At 43.4% G+C, this 13,626-nt stretch overlaps 1 protein-coding gene across 2 annotated transcripts in view; it reads left to right on the top strand.

Annotated features, from left to right (window-relative positions):
* Positions 1–2,172: 2,172 nt before the first annotated feature.
* ALCAM (activated leukocyte cell adhesion molecule) overlaps positions 2,173–13,626 on the top strand; it is a 115,892-nt gene continuing 104,438 nt past the window's right edge. For both annotated transcript variants that reach the window (XM_084226017.1, XM_084226016.1), the window contains exon 1: positions 2,173–2,486. In XM_084226017.1, coding sequence (XP_084082143.1) covers positions 2,387–2,486 — 100 coding nt within the window. In that variant the 5' untranslated portion in view covers positions 2,173–2,386. The remainder of the gene's footprint in view (positions 2,487–13,626) is intronic.

The following is a 13,626-nucleotide window of genomic DNA, read 5'->3' as shown; positions in this document are numbered from 1 at the left end:
GTTCTATAGCTTGCCATTTAGTCTCTGCACCATGCCATTGGAATTTATTTACAATATTCAGAAAGACTTCCTTATCCCTTCTCCCAGTGAGAGAGAACATATACTACTCATTATGTTGATGCAAATGAGGCAGCAGTTAATCATCTGCTTTGAAAACAAGGTACTTGGGCATTATTTAATTCCCTAAACCAGCAAACCATGTGTTTGCATTTATACAAATTGATCTCGCTATTGCCATGTTGAAAAAAAAAAGCAAACAGGTACTAAATGCAGAGTGAATTCTAGCCTATAAGCATTTTCTTATGTTTATTTACACTCAGAGCATTATTTTTAGAGTTGGACTTTTCTGCCTTTTTTTGCCAGCCACAATTTTAATCACTTCAACAAGCTTGCCCATATCAATGCAGGAGACAGGATTAGGCCCTTAATTTGTAATGGAGCCCAAGTTGTTGCAAAATCAGCACATACTATTAAAAGCCCTAGAACTTTTTTAAAAAAAAAGTAGGAATAAAAGTTTGAACTGGGTAAGATGGTCATCTCAGTGCCATTCTATCAAGAATCTCAAGATTTTGAGGAGGTCTCCAGGTCTGACAGCAAGAGAAATATTAAATTTCTTCTAAACATGTAAGGAAAAAAAAAACCAACAAAACAGCAAAACACTGAATGGAAAATGCTAATTTGCTTCAAGAGGAAAACAAAAAGATTATTGATATTAAAAGCAGTACTTTTTAAATCTGCTTCGTAATATGTCCATAAAGAGAAATCTGCTGAGAAAACAAAGGATGACAGAACTCTGCTGAGCAGTAAGCCTAGAAAGTAAAGTATTTTTAAAACTGATTGCATGGCATGCTGTACACAATATATGAAAGATAATAATAATAATGTGGAAGAACAGAAGGACATTTTTGAAGTGAAGACAATACTTTAGACTTAAGTTCTAAAAGCCAAATATTCCTCACTCCTCTTTACAAAAAAACAAGCATGATATGCAAAAGAGTACACAGGGTGTGTTTTTGTAAAGAACTGTATCGCTGTATCACTGAAATGTTTAAGTATTTTTAGTTGTTAGACATCAAGAAAATTGTTTTGAGAGTAGCACAACCGGCTGGCTAAATTTGTCTTTCATTTTCCGGAGTTTTGGGGAAGTTCCCGTCCAAGAATTCAAATCATCACATGGTGATGAAGCGAGATAGAGCACTTGACACTTCGAATTTCACTACTAGAAAGTCCCTCTGGAAAGACCAAACTATGTGCATTATTCATATTTCAGATTTTGGACATCAGGTTTACTTCACATGACTGCGTGGGCTACATGTTGATCATGCAGAACTGTGAGCTGAGAAACTTGCTGTGAGGCTTCAGCGTGCTTATTTCCCTCTCAGTGAAACAGCACTGCTTACTCAGACCGAAACAGGAGGAGAAAAGAGCACTGTGCATGAAAGCGCTGCTTCTGGATTACATTACTTTGATGAGGAATCTTTTTGACCTTTAGGGCAGCCGACTTCCACAAGTGACGAAAGATCCCTCTTCACCCTGCAGTGCATTTCTTCGTGCAACCAGAGTGTTGTGAATTCCCCTCCTTTTATCCAATCCTCTGCTATATCAACTATATAAGATTAAGCTGATCGTTATTATCTTTGCTGTTTAATTTTTTCTCTTTTTTTTTTTTTTCATTTTGGCTCAGAGGAGGCACAATCACGTTTCTATACACTCAACAGAACAGGCATTGTCATTATTATTCCATTATTTTTTAGCTTTGGATTTGCAGTACTGGTGACCAACACGCATATTGAACACAGCACCAGAAAACAGCCCATGCACCGAGCAGAAGCAAAGCAGGAGTAGGTGAAGGGGGGATCGGCTTGTCCCGCATGCCCGCCAGCGCCGGCCCCCTCGCCTTCGCAGCGCCGCCCCGGAGGCAGCGGCGCATCCCGGGGCCGGGGGCCCGCACATCCCGGGCGGGCGGGGAGGCTGCGGCGGGGGGCGGTGGCGGGGCTGCCCGCGGGGCTCCCCCCGCCTGTGCGCCGTGTTCCGGGAGGGGCGGGGGCTCGGGGGCCGGGCCAGCCCCGCCGCCGCCGCCGCCCGGCTCCGCCTCTCCCGCCGCAGCGCTCAGTCCTGGAGCGCCGCTCGGCTGCCAGAAGGGAGCCGCCACCTGCTCCGGTGCGGAGTCGTTCCTCGCTGCGCGCCGAGAGGGAGAGCAGCCGCCCCGCCGCCCGCGCCCGGGAAGTTACCGCTGCTCCCGGCGCCGGGGGACAGCCGCCGCTGCTTCTTCCCGGCCTCGACGAGGGAGAAGTCGCTGCCGCGCTCCGGTGCGAGAGGGAAGAGCTCCCGCGGGCGCGCCGCCCCGCTCCGCCGCCGCCTCCCGGTCCCGCCGCGGGCAGGCGGGATGATGGAGCCCCCCGCCGCCGCCGCCTGCGCCTCTTGCCGCCGCCGCCCGCTGCCGCCCCTGCTCTGCCTCCTGCTCGCTGCTCTCTGCCTGCCCCCAGGTGAGCGCCCGCCCGCGGGAAGCGGTGGCCGCGGCCGCGCCGTCCCGGCCGCGCGTAACTTGGCGGAGGGGAAGCCGGAGCGCAGGTGGCGGTGCCCGCCCGCCGCTCCCCGGAGCGCCCCAGCACCTACTGCGGGCTCCCTGCTCTCCGGGGGATGCTCCCGACCGGTGGTGCCCGCCGCATCCCGCCGCGCTTCTGGAGGAGAGCGGTCCTCTCCTACCTTCCTAGGGTGCGTCGGCTGATGCCGTCTCTCCTGCGGGAAAGGCAGGAGCTGCCCCAGCGGTGAGGGGGATCGAGACGCGCTGGTCTTATCTTTCCCCGTGGGAAGCGGCGGTCGGGTCCCTCCAGGGCGTTGTCAGCGGCCGCCGAGCCCCGGTGAGGTGTCGCTTTCACTTCCAGGCTGAGCGGCACGTCTGTGCAGCGAGCCGCCTGCAACTTCGGCGCTTCAGCCGCTTCTCCCCTCCGCGCCTTCAGTGCCGCCCGCGGCCGTGCCGGCACAACGCGGGACCGGCGGCCTCCCGCCGCTTTCCGCTGCCGGTGGGAGCCCGGGGAGCGCGGCGGGCACTTGCCGCCCGCAGGCAGCCGGGCGCGGCGGGGGCAGCCCCGCTGCCCGCGGCCCCTGCTCGGGCAGCTCGCTGGGGCAGCGCGGGCGCCGCGCCCGGGGACAGCGCTGCGTGCCCGAGGCTGCTCCGGCGGATCGGCATCGCGTGGGTAACTTCGCTTCCTCTCTCCGCCCGTAAAAGCAGTCCTGAGAGAGGCGCTGGGGAAGTAGGAAGGCGCAGAGAGTGCTAAATATCCTAATTGTTCTGGGAATATTTTGGCTATGAGGTGTTTGTAGGCTTTGTTTTGTAAATATTGAGCGTGAAAGTGAAGTCTGAGGGAAAAGCTGTGAAGTGAGGAGTTCTGCATTCAGCGCGGGGACCGTCTCATTATTCTTGTAGAAAGAGCGTCAGCCTGTGGTAAAATTTTGTATTGCTTTAAGACATGGCTTTGCCTCTATGTGCCTTTGCAACAACGGAGGGTTTGCAGAAGTGTTGGAGCTGCTGGTGGTTTTTCATTCCTGGCCTCTGCCTGGTTGTTACGTGCTCTCCAGTTAACCATTTACGGCCAGTATGGTTTTGGCGAAATGAAAGAGAAGAGCAGACCTTTTTCACTCGGTGTATTTATACTTGTGTTTTACAAGCTCCAAGTAGAAAACTGAAAACTAGCTACAACAGTAAAGCAAGCCTGCTGAATCTGTAATTTCAAATAGAACAGTAAAAAAGCTCCAGACAGAATCAACAGCAATATTGGAACTGTAAGCCGGGTGTCAGGCTGTGCTGCTTGGCTTTTGCTTTGGCAAACACAGGGTATAATCACTGTCGGACATAATAAATACCAGTCCCGGTGCCAGAGCTTACAAAGAATACTGGTTGTTGTGATGCAGAGAAAGTCTTCAGGAAAGATAGTTCATTTTAGGAGATCTTGAAGGCATGTGGATTATCAGAGAGATAAGCACCTCAGCTTCTAAGAAGCAAGACTTTTCCTCTGTGGAGAGATTTAACCGAGTAAATACAAAACGATCTTGGTGATTGTGTGTCTGTCTACATTTTCCATTTGAAAAAAATGTGAAACCATAAAATATTTTATCTCAAAGGTTGTGTTGATGGAGCTCTATAAAAAAAATGTCACTTGACTACCTATAATCTTAATAGGCTGTCAGCAAAATCATTTAACTTTGTCTTTCTGCTCTTCATTCCTTCCTTGCCCCATCAAGGAGAAGCTCAGGCTAACTGCAAGGAAATATGTGTGGGGAGAAACCAGCCCCACCTCAGCTTACAAACTTTCCCTGCAGTTCTGAAAATGCCTGGAAAGCCCAGTAGTAGATTTAAGCCTCTACTTCTCTGTTTATTCTGAGGAATATAAAAGATACTTACATACAAAAATACCTATGAAAAGGTCTTGGTATTGTTGTAGTTTTACTGGTTCTTCCCCATTGCTATCTCATCTATTTTAGATGATAGCTAGTTTTTTTAACAAAGTATGAATGTGTTACTCCATCATGGTACTCAGCTTTTGGGAGTTGCATTTGAGCTTTGAGTATGGAAAGCAATAGATGAGGTATTAAAAGCATGTTAAAAGTTTATGTGCCTCAATTCTAAATATCTCTGGCAATATTTAAGATGGACTGGGATGATGGAGATCCGTATGAGAAAACTTGGGTTTGTTTCTTCACAGAATAAACTGCTTAGGAAGACACCCATCTTAAAAAGAGAGAGGGGGTCCAAGTACACATTTGGCACTAAGAGACTGCCTCTCGGTCAGACTAAGTGAGAAAAAGGATTATAATCTCATACATCTCTAGAGAAATGGCTGTGTGTGAAAAGAAAGTAAACTCTTAACCAGGAGCTAATTGTGACCTTTCCCCCTCCCTCTGCTTTCTGGTGGATTACAACGAGGAAGCTCTTAGTCTCTCCTTTAATTACTTGCTACATATTGCCTAAGCCTAGCAAGACTGAAACATGTAATCTTATTCATGACAGTCATTGTGTTCCCCTTCTGACTGGGTTTTTTCCCTGGTGTATTTGGTGTGACTGTGAGCAAGGGAAACTGGATTTCTATATTAAGATCTAGAGTTCACAAGGGTTTTCTGAAACTGAGATCAGAAAACATCTGCACCACGTGTATATGCTTCAGTGGGCCATGTATTTGTGGCCTAACATACAGGGAACCAGACTCATTCCTAAGTGAGTTTTAATTGTTAGATTCATTGCTTTGGGAAGCATTTGATATATTTAGTTGTTTTGTTGTTTTTTTTTTTTTTTTTTTGATGTGAAAGCCTTCCAACATAAACTGTTTTTCTTGTGCTCTTTCCTCTACTGTTGGGTTTGTAGCACTGAGAAGGCAGAGGGCAACAACAGAAATCATCCAGGTCTGTAAATTCTTGAAATTTCAGCCAGGTGATTTTTATTGAAGAAAATATATGTTGTTATGTTCATGAAATAAATACATCTGTCACAAGTCATATTTAATTTCAGGATATTTTATTGTCACTCTCCAATCTGTGTAAGAGTAATCCCCTTTCTTGCAATACCATCCATTCTGCAATTAACATGGGTTGTTAAAATTATTTACCCTGGGTTTATGTATAGTCTTCCTTGTAGTAGAATTCATTTGTTGACTTATTTCCAGCAGAAAGATTTGGGGAACAGAATCTCTAAATATTTATGCAAGATAATACATAAAGGGGAAAATAAAATAGGAGAAGTATTTTACATAATGCAAATTATATCTGTGTGATCAGGCTAAACTGTGCTCTCTGTTTTCTTGCAAGTATCTTACTTAGGCAGTGGGATTTATAGTCCAAAGAGGTAAGAGTGTCACTGCAGATTTCCATGGCATCATACCTGATTCCATAGGAGGTCCTTCTAAGCCATATGAAAAGAAGCATTTCTCTAGCAGCAATTACTTCAATATATTGGCTGCTCATATGTGACACACCATTGTGGGCTTTTTTAGGTTTCTACCAGAGCACTTCCTGGAGAGTATTTTTTTAGTCAAAGTGGTTTTGGACTTTTTGGGTGAAATAAGAGCAGGTTGCTAGTAAGAAACTGATTACAGAGGAGCCCCACCTCTCTGTATGCACTTTGAGCCTATTAACACTGGGGAGGCTGAATGGGCTTATTTTCTGGGAGCTGTAATTTGTAATTGGATCTCCTTACACAAGATTATCAATATTCAGTCTTCCCTTCTTGTGATCTGTGCTCTATGGCCATAGCATGATGTTCACAGATAAGCTGGCTTGAGGTCTGATCTCCAGTGGTTATTCCATTGCTGTTTCACACACGCGAGTTTTGTGGCTTTTTAATACTACCATGCTGATTGTTGAAGCTGTTTCTCCACATCTCTAATAGTATGGTGTCATAGTATGGTCTTGCTTAGTTCTGCCAGCTCTGATAGGAAGCTAGACTTTATATATTGATTTTTACCATATCTAAAACCTCATAATCTTCAAGCTCTCTCTTCAGTGCTACTCAAGGTTCCTCTGAGTTGGCTGATGTGCAGCTTTTATCTCTGGTAATACAGTAATATTTTATTTAAAAGTGTGTGCAAACTGCAAGGCCACATTTGTAAGAGAATTGGGGACCTGTTGCAATATTCTGATTTCTCTCAAGTTCCTCTCTCTTCAAGAAAAATAGTTATGCTTCCATTCACTGATGTTCAAATGAGAGACTCTTAAAGAACTGTAAATGCTGTAGGGTGATAATTAGAAATTACTTAAGCAGAACGGGATTTTTCCAGGAAAACCTGAATATTAACAACTCCCCTTGATATGAAATGCTTGAGTGTTATCTTCCCAGAAGACAAGGTTTTGACCTACATGTTCTTTATCTCGGTATATTTTCTTTAATGGGAACAGGATGACTATTAAAGGAGGCTGTACATTTCTTCCTTTAATACTATAGAAAATTAATCTCATAATTTAGCAAGGAGATTGCAATGCACCTTGTATTCTGACAATCTGCTACTGACAGTGATCAGATCAAGTTTCTTCCTTTTTTTTCCTTTGTCTTTCCCAGTGTGTTTTATTGAGGATGGCTTGAATCACAATCATTCCTACACCAGTGGATGTTAATCTGCTGCTCCGCAGTGTTTGCTCTTTTGAGGAATTTCTGCCTAGCTTAAGATCAAATTGCTTTTTTTATCATGGATATAGGTCTCCAGAAAGGCAAATAAAAATTTGCTTATTAAAACAGCGCTGCTTCTTCTGAACTAGTATTTTTACTGTTGATAATAAATGTGCTTATTTTGGGAGGTAAAAAATGGGAGAGAGTGATAAAAGAGTGTAGAGAGCAAGACAGAGCACCTGCAGGGTATGATTTTTAGAGGTTATCAGGGGTTAGAACAGTTCTGTAACATTTGGGTAGAAAGCATTCAAAGTGCTTTCAACAGCAATGGAAGTACTAAGCTGCTCCCTTGATGAGAAGTAAAAAGTGCAGTTGGTGATTTAATAAGTGTTTCAGCAGTCTGTATATCCATATATTTTGTTTAGGGGGTACTCTGTGTACGGTTAACCCCTGTTGTGAATAAAAACTTCAAAGGTTTGAACTGCACTCATGTGTTGTGTTTTGTGCTGTGGTAGCACCATCTGTAGTATGCCCTGGCATCGTTAATTGTGGGCTTCGGGCACGGCAGTTTGGGACCTGATGGAAAACTCTCAAACGGCAGCCAAGGATAGCAGAAGTCCCCAGGGCTGGAGCCCTGGCAGGCAGTGACATTTTGGCATGTGTCATGGGCTCTGTGTGGTGGCTGTCCCCTTCCCCTAGCTGTCTCTGGCATACAGTGTACATGACGGGTCCCAGCTGCCCAGGCTGGCAGGTTTTAGGCTTTCGTCAGAACATCGATTCTGACCACAGTTGGCATCTTTAAAGCTTTGAAGAGATATTGGCAGCTAATTCAATAGAGGGAGCTCCGCTACCTTGCTGTTAAAAGCAGTGTGTCTCAGCTTTTCCCAGACCTCTGACTTCAGCCAGAAAGTTATATTAAAAGTTGTTGTTTCTTCACAGCGTTTTGTCATGCTAGGCTTTGGTACTGAAAGCATCTCACTTTCATCACAGGGTTCCTGTTGCATGAAGGGGAAGGAAGGCCAAATCCAAATCACGTACTAGGCAAACCCCAAAAGATGACTCAATTAGAGATACTTCTCTTTTGCTACAAGGCTTTGGGTGTTTCAGATGGATACACTACAGAATCAGGTTTTTAAGTGACACTTTCTTGTTGAGGGAAGCAGCTGGTGAGAATCATGAAGAAACCCAAAAAGAATTAGAAAAGATAGAGGGTATTTCCAGGGATCAAATGAGCCAAGAGTGATGTGGCATGAAATAGGCCACACCTAGAGACCTACACCTACAATCATTTCCTTATCCTACAAACAAGATAAGGAAATGATTGTACCAGATTTACTGCTGGGGTGAGAGAAAGTTAGAACTTCCAGTAAAATGTTAGGTAGGGCATTTGTTTAAAAAAGTCTGTTTTTTCAGTGAGTTCTTTCAGGACTTTTTTATTTTAAGGAAAAGTGGAATATGTATGCTGCCATTCTGTAAATAATGGTCATTGAGAAGGAAGCCAGGTGAGGTGTATGCTTTTTACCTCTTCCCTGTCTCTAACACAGAAAAGCATACATACAGAAAGTTGACAACTGCCCTGTAAACTTAGGACTTAATATTTTTCTCGAATACTTTCATTTTTTAAATAGTATTTCTGATCAGATGGTTTTGAAACTAATTATGAAGTCTCAATAAAGAACAGGACTTCTAAAAAGATATTCTTTGAGTCACCTTCAAGCAAGCTTGTAATGAACTCAGCATTATTCTTCAATCAGATGAATCCCAGACAAATCCCCTTTATCATTTTGCATGCTGCAGGAGTTGCACTTTTTTAATCCATTTTTCTCCAATTTAACTAAAGAAAATATCCATAAAGATTGGAGAACAAAATAGATGTAATTTGTGTACAGCTTGATTTAAGCGTGGCATTTTATATACAACTGACTTATTTCACAGTTTTGTTGGTTTGGCTTTTTAATGTGAAGTTTTGATGGGGTGGATTCTGGGTTTAAGGTTTTTTTTGCTTGCTTGTTATTGTTAGAAAATGTAACCATTTATTTTTTGAGAACTCTCTCTTGAGCTGAGTGAATTTTTCATGCTGACCAGGAAGAATTCCTAAGGCTTCTGTTTTAGAGGGTTGGCACAGTTTATCTCTGGGGTGGAATGGTAAGTGTTCACTTAATCGTCTGTAACTGGATATCTGACAGAGAAGACATGGGTTGAAACACACTAAAAAATGGGCAATTGAAGGCAGCTATGAGATCTCAAAATTATTTGTGAGATGCTGCTTCTTTTAATTGCAGCTTCTGAATGATTTTTCAGTTGATGAGATAGCTAGAGTATTAATCTATGCATTTATCCATTTTGGCATGGAATTTTATTTCATGAAATGTACAAAGCGGCATGTGTTTAGCAAAGTGGATTCTGTGACTCATCCAGATAAAATGTGGATGGTCAAAGGTTTGTTGGTTTATTCTAGCTGTTCTGGAGAGTAGAGATGAACTCAGTGGCCTTTACCTACAAAACCACGCATGGAACAGGGAAAGAACAAATGGAATATTCAGGCAGGATTTGGGAAACTGCAGCGTAGCCCTGTAACTTCAGAAGAGAGAAGAATGCTGAATCAATTTCTTCATTCTTGATACAGCACATCAAATGCTTGCATATGGAGAGGATGATAGGTCAGGTATTATTTTAAATCCACACAGGGACACCCCAGTATGCGACTTGCTTTCTAAAACTGGGGAAGATGGAAATTTCTGACACTTGACAGCAAAGTAGTGCCCTGATAACTGGTGATATAAATCCAGAAAACATTTGCATCTTATACTTGACAGCTTTAAAGGTTAGCGAGGGGATAATTTTTCCAAATATAACTCATGACTGAGATTTTTGTCAAGAATTTTTAATATTACTCTTCAGTTTTCCAACTGCTGCGCAGCTTGCTGCTGACCTTGAACCCAGCCTACACACAGAAGCAATAAGAAAATCAGTGTTGTGAGTGTCCCAGCAGTTTCCAGTTGGAGTGAATTGTGTTTCTTACTGTTTTTCTGCAAGAACTTAGTAATGCAAAGCTTTACGGTTAGTAAAGTAATTCTAGTAATTATGGTTAATAAGGAAGTCCTGTGGTTTGAAACAGTCACCAATGTTTGAGTAAATAATGACAGCTGCTTTGCATTGCATGAATTTGTATTTTGTACTTTTTTGTGTTTTGTACTGCTTTGTTAAATATTTAAAACTTTTAGAAAATGGTTTGCTCCAGTAGTTTAGCTCTTGACATGGTTTCTGTAACAGGACTTTAGGAGGGATGACTGTTCTGTAGCTCTGTTTGACCTAGCACATCATGCTGCTGTTGAATGATGCAACAGGTTCTGTTTCAGCTTTGAAGTTTAAGTCCTTTACCTTCAAGATTTAACCCCAGTTAATGTGAGGTGCCCCACAGCAGCAAATTCCGAAGTGTCTCTATGAATCTTGGAGTGTGCTTTCTTTAAGTTCACCTGCAGACTTGGGATGGGTCAGGTTTCTGGTATTTCCTCCAGACTCCCTTGTGTCTGTGGGTCATTTTTTGTCACTTTAAGTACCCTGGCGTGTTAAATCCAAAACTTCTGTGCAGCTTCTGGGGGCAGCAGGGGGAGTAGTCTAAAACTTTTGAGATAGTGGGAATTAAGTGGTATGTTGCAAAGGTGACTACTGTGGATATAGAGGCAGGTTCACTATTCCTTAGTAGATTCACAGAATATTTTGGCATCTTCTGTGCATCCTAACATAATGTATTGCCTGCTCTGTAAGAAAGTTCCTTATTTCAAAAGAGCTTTAATCCCTGAGTATCTGCAGCCAGAAGGAAGGCAAACTTTCTGGCCTGTGTGTAAAACTGTTGGTGTATCAGAGGGGCTAAAGAGATGCTTTGTGTCTGTCTGAGAGCCAAAGGGATAGGAGCAGAGAAATGAGAATTGTGGCTTTTTTGGAGGTCTTGTGGGAATGTAGCTGGGTATTGAGGCATGCTGGCAGTGTTAGGCTCTGCAGAGCCTGCTGGCTGTCATCATCCTGCAAAGGGAGTCTTGGAGAGCCGCTGCAGCCACCAGGGCAGCACAGCTCAGCTTGGGGAGCTGGGGAGTTCCTCTTGGACAGCATGCAGCTCAAGAACCAGCTGGCAAGAACTCCCTGTAGTGGTTGTCACCTTGAGGTCCGTGGTGGCTGTTTCATTTCTGCTATGTAAGAGGGGAAAGATCTCTATTCCTCCCAAGCATGAGGAATTCCCACCTTTTGCTGGGGGCGTGCTTACTCCCTGACCTGACTGCAGAGATGTCTGCTTACTTTAGAAACACTTTTCTTCTGCTCTGAATGGTGCATGAAGCCCTCTGTAGATCACTTTTTCATCATTGTGTCCATCTGCAAGTACAGTAGTGATAAGGAAAGATGGGCTTCAGCACAGCCAGTATGCTCACAATCTTTGGCTCTCTTTCCATTGCATCAGTGGCACAGGGCATAGAGGAATGAATAACACAGTGTGTTTCTGTAGTGAATGCTGAATGGCTGAGTGAGAGCTGCCAGCAGCTTTACCCAGAAAGAAGTGGGTGTTGGGAGGAGCAGTGTTTGCCTCCAGAGGAGGAGAGGCAGGTGAATAATTTCTAGCTGGAATGCTTAGTCCAGTTTTTTTTAAATGTGGGAGTATTTTTGAAGACTGATGTTGATGGCTCAGCCCAAAAGGTTGTTAATTTTTCTAGGCAGAAGTAATGCATTCAAATTGTTTCTCAAAATTATTTATTCTTATAGTTTTATTTATGGTTGCTCCTAAAGGCCACATATGAGCTTCACACTGGAAAATTTGTGTGAGTATGTATAAAAACTTAACCCTCTTGGGATGGTAGGATGCCTTGTTTTAGGTATGGATTCTAATTCACTAAAGTAACATCCATAGCTTGCTTTTACCTGTGTTTCAACTGATTTCTAGTCTTCCTGTGAGGCGTCATTATCTGTGAACAATTGTTATGGAAGGCTTTTCATCTAAGTGTGAGAGAGCAGAGTGCTGAGCATGTGGAGACCTTGACTCCTTTTGAGGAGGCGCTCTTCACACAATAGAGAATTCGTGCCTTTTTTTCTTTTTTGGGCATACTGTACAGTACAGATTTTCATTTCATGAAGATACAGAAATCTTCATGCAATTTTTTGGACATACTGTGCAGTACAGATTTTTTTTCATAACTACAGAATGAAGTTGGTGGTTCACAGGCTGCAAGTTCTGTGACAGTGTGATAAACATAAAACTTGAGGGACCTTGTCCGTTAAAAATAGAAACTTGAAAGGGACTATTTCAGTGAAAACCTTTTATTTTTTTGCTAAAACTTTTCATGATGTTTTAAAGGGGTTTTTTAGCTGGCTTTTAAGTCACTTCTAGATATGTTTTTTGCATTTTCTTTTCCTTCTTTAGAGCTGAACTATTTCTCTGTCTTTAGGGAGGGATAGCTACTACAAAACCAAAAGTTTTATTGGGACTTAATTCCAGGTGTGAGGTTATGACCTAAATCTTCCATCTGCTAATAAAATGCTAAGGTCTGCAGTTTTCCATTGTCTTCCTCAACAGCAACTTGAAAGTTAAAAAAAAAAAAAAAGACCAGAGTTTTTTTAATTCCCTGTGGTCAGGGAACAATGAGAACTGGATATGGATTCAGGTTTGGATGGGGGTTTTTTGGGATTATTTTTGGTTGCTTGTTTTGTTGTGCTGGTTTGGGTTTTTTTGTTTTGTTTTGTTTTTTTTAATATATTTTAATGAAAGAGGAAATTGATGAGTATTCTCTGAAAAATGTGGCACCATATGCCAGGCTTTTCAAAGAGTGATAGTTGTGGAAGCTGTTGTGAACTGGGACTGACAGTGGCTTAGGAGAACTGCTTTCCCCTTGGACATGTTAGCACGCTTGGACTGTTAAGTCAGGGTGGAAGTACTAGAGCATGCAGTTCATCTGAAAGGATTTGAGTGATCTCTGGTACTTTAGTGGTGAAAAAATTATTTATGTTTCTTATGGCATTTGCTTGAGCTGTATTTCAAACATAATGGACACTTCACAGCCTTTGGCTGCTTGATAATGCTTTAGTTGCTACTGCAAGGCTGGAAAATTTTGTATGGTCTACTTCTGCAATGGATGCACATCATTGGTAATTTCTGTTGCCAACAAGCTGTTGGTGAGTCTGGAATGCTTAATCTTGTGCAAATTATGTTTGCAGATATAGCAGGTGAATTGCATGTTGAAGGGCTCTCCCAGTGCCAGGGTGGGCGAACTTTGCCATGCAAGGCTTGGAACAGGGAGACTGTCTTGTGATCAGGTCTGGAACAGCACAGGTCCGGGTCAGACAGCTCAGGGAGGTCCCCGTTTGCATCAGGAGTAGCAATTCCTGTGAGACACTGTTTCTCCCCTCTGCTGCAGGAAGGGACTAGGCTGAGTGGTTTGTGACTCTGGAAGGAGCCTGACAGTGTGAGCTGTACCACCAGCTACTGCTGCAGCTGGGGAGCATCCCTGTCTGATTTAGTCTTGGACTGACCCCTTGTGTGGTTTCAGCTA

This window comes from Fringilla coelebs (genome assembly GCF_963513975.1).
Source record: "Fringilla coelebs genome assembly, chromosome: 2".
Taxonomy (NCBI): Eukaryota; Metazoa; Chordata; class Aves; order Passeriformes; family Fringillidae; genus Fringilla; species Fringilla coelebs.
The sequence above is the reverse complement of the archived record's forward strand: the minus strand, read 5'-3'. Positions and strand labels throughout refer to the sequence as shown.